At 43.3% G+C, this 2500-nt stretch overlaps 1 protein-coding gene and 1 long non-coding RNA gene across 3 annotated transcripts in view; one reads left to right on the top strand and one right to left on the bottom strand.

The window, feature by feature from the left end:
- The window catches only part of LOC147027532 (homeobox protein Hox-A10-like), a 66282-nt gene extending 64351 nt beyond the window's left edge, over window positions 1-1931 (bottom strand). The window contains exon 1 of the mRNA XM_085877004.1: window positions 1384-1931. Within this exon, the coding sequence (XP_085733130.1) occupies window positions 1384-1452 (69 nt within the window). The 5' untranslated portion in view covers window positions 1453-1931. The remainder of the gene's footprint in view (window positions 1-1383) is intronic.
- The window catches only part of LOC147027529 (uncharacterized), a 37529-nt gene that overhangs the window by 6171 nt on the left and 28858 nt on the right, over window positions 1-2500 (top strand). The gene's annotated exons all lie outside the window — the stretch shown is intronic.

The following is a 2500-nucleotide window of genomic DNA, read 5'->3' as shown; positions in this document are numbered from 1 at the left end:
TACATGGACATTAGAAGACAATAAGGTATTTGAGATTTGTACCTGGGTTCCCGGCAGATGCATGGGAACAATAGACAGCCTTACACAGAGGAATAAAAAGAACAAGATCAATTGTTCAATTAAAGATGTGAAGTTACTCGCAAATTACTACTACTACTCAAACTGATATTTTTGTGAAGGCCTTAATTAGTTGTTCCTCCTTGTAGGGTCGGTCAGGGAACATTTTTGGATCATCTTTTTTGGAACATTAAGGTGGTAGGAATTTGTAAATTGTTCAGGGTGCCGGTAATGCCTCACCTACTATACGCCAAAGACAATGTGTGATGTTTGGTGTTTGCCGACTAATAGCAGCAGACAAGACAACCAGCTTAATGTCCTTCCAATGGATGGTGCACTTATTTATGCTTCACCCTGCATACAAAACACCAGCATAACAGTTGAGAGCTGGGTCGAGATTTGAACCCAGGCTACAGAGCTGGAAGGCAAATACACATACCTCTAAGGCTTAAGTTATATATCCTACCAGTCCTTTACTACGCAGTAAAATTTACTGAGAATTACTCAAAAATGAACAGCAACATTGTCATTTGTCCAGTGTCATTCACTGACGTTTTAAGGATAGGCCACAGACTTGCTGATCTCTGTTCACAGATACAACCAGAACATGAATGACCATATGGATTACATTGGACGTTCAAAATGTCACACAACCACTCACAGTGGTCCAAGACAAACGAAAATAAAGTGTACTGGAAACATAAAAAATACATTTCGATCTTCTTACTAATGATATACTTACTTTTTAAGTATAATATAACCTTTGGGTGTCTTCGACTGTAATCTCGTTCGTTGAACTTTTTGAACACTCCTCGTACAATCATAATAATAATAACATAATAATAATAATATGTTGACACGTGAGACAAGATATTGTAATGAAAGTACTTACTTTTCCAAACATTATTTGTACATTTTTGCTTTAATAGAAACAAAGCTTGGTTTTGAGATGAATTTGTACACCAACGTCCCTGAACCTTTCCGACTGTCCATTCCCTTTGTCCAACAGGAGAGCACGCGTCAAAACGTTGCCACCATTTATGCCCCGGGATGAAACGAACCAATAATCAAGAAATGCAATGAACGTAACAGCAGAGTTTCGGGAAATTTGGGGTTAGCTTACCCAAAATCCGACGTCGCCAAATATGTCCCAAACGCTAATACATTCGCCTGATGGCCGTCACAGAAGATGCTGCCGTGGACCGAACAACATGGAACTCTGTACACAACGGCTCCTCCATCATCGACTCATTGAGCTCGCTCGGTCATGTAACTTGTGCAATATTACACACGTATGTGATAACACCATGATCCATAATGCCTTACCTCGTCCCTGGAATCAATATGGTGGTGTTTCGGAACGATCGGTTCCAAAGCTCCCCGAGGAATCGTCATCCTCACCCATGACGCGACAGTCGGGGAATAGGATGGTGGGGGAGGGGGGTGAGGAGAGGGGGTCGGAGGATGACAACCTTGAGACAACAGAAGTTCAAAGGCAACAAAAACAAAAATAGTTGTTGCAGCGAATTACTTTAGTTTCAGGATGCATGCTCAGCTGGATAGGTATAACATCCGTAAGGCGGGGAAGCGATCGGGCAGCTCCCGTTTTTATTCCTTTGTTTATGTTTTCCCCCACGCAATGAGGTACACCCCGGTATACCTGAAAATTACAGCACGATCATCTTCTGTCATTGGGACGGGAGGTCATGAGGTCGTGATCCATGCTTTGGAGGCTCATACCAAATGGATGAAAAAAAACATCGAAATATAGTCCCTGCTTACGTGCAGAACGCGGAGCAGCACCGTGTCGGGCCTCCATCTTGGAGCGTTCAGGGCATCTCTATACGAGTGTGGCGGAAATCGCGCTCAGACGTACAGACGCCCCGACGCCGAGTCATTAAGACTCCAGCGGAGTGTCATGTCACAAAAGCAGAGGGCACTCGAGGCTGTCAGAAGAAATCACACCAGGCTGCTTGGCACTTTTTATGACACCGTCTAGACAGCCCAGATTGTTTTGTGGTCGTGAAAGTAGCCCACACAACATTAACTCCGCAAAAAGGCCGCATTCCGCACCACGCGCTTCCTATACATTCTGGTAGATCTCTCACGAGAAATTCAAGGTGTTGTGCGGAGTCTTATCCGTGCCGTGTTCGACAAGAAATCGTACCACCTGGGTGATTAAAAAAAAAAAAAACCGCTCTCAATGTGATATGAATTCGGTGGACGGCAATGCACGTCATCTTATTCGCAAAATGGAATTCTCAATTGACTAGTTTTGTGAAAGCCGCTCCACAGCAAATTCAGATGTGGACTGTTAAGGTATCATGATCTCAAGAAGAAATTTTCAACGTTCCCCTGTGTGTTTCTACAAGAGTGTTTGAGTCCTGAGTTTGGTTCCACAGTGTGTGTTGTAAAAAGGATTTTTCAAGTGTGTGATTAACAT

This window comes from Eptatretus burgeri, chromosome 4, assembly GCF_056783735.1.
Source record: "Eptatretus burgeri isolate ZD-2024b chromosome 4, Ebu_testis_v1, whole genome shotgun sequence".
Taxonomy (NCBI): Eukaryota; Metazoa; Chordata; class Myxini; order Myxiniformes; family Myxinidae; genus Eptatretus; species Eptatretus burgeri.
The sequence above is the reverse complement of the archived record's forward strand: the minus strand, read 5'-3'. Positions and strand labels throughout refer to the sequence as shown.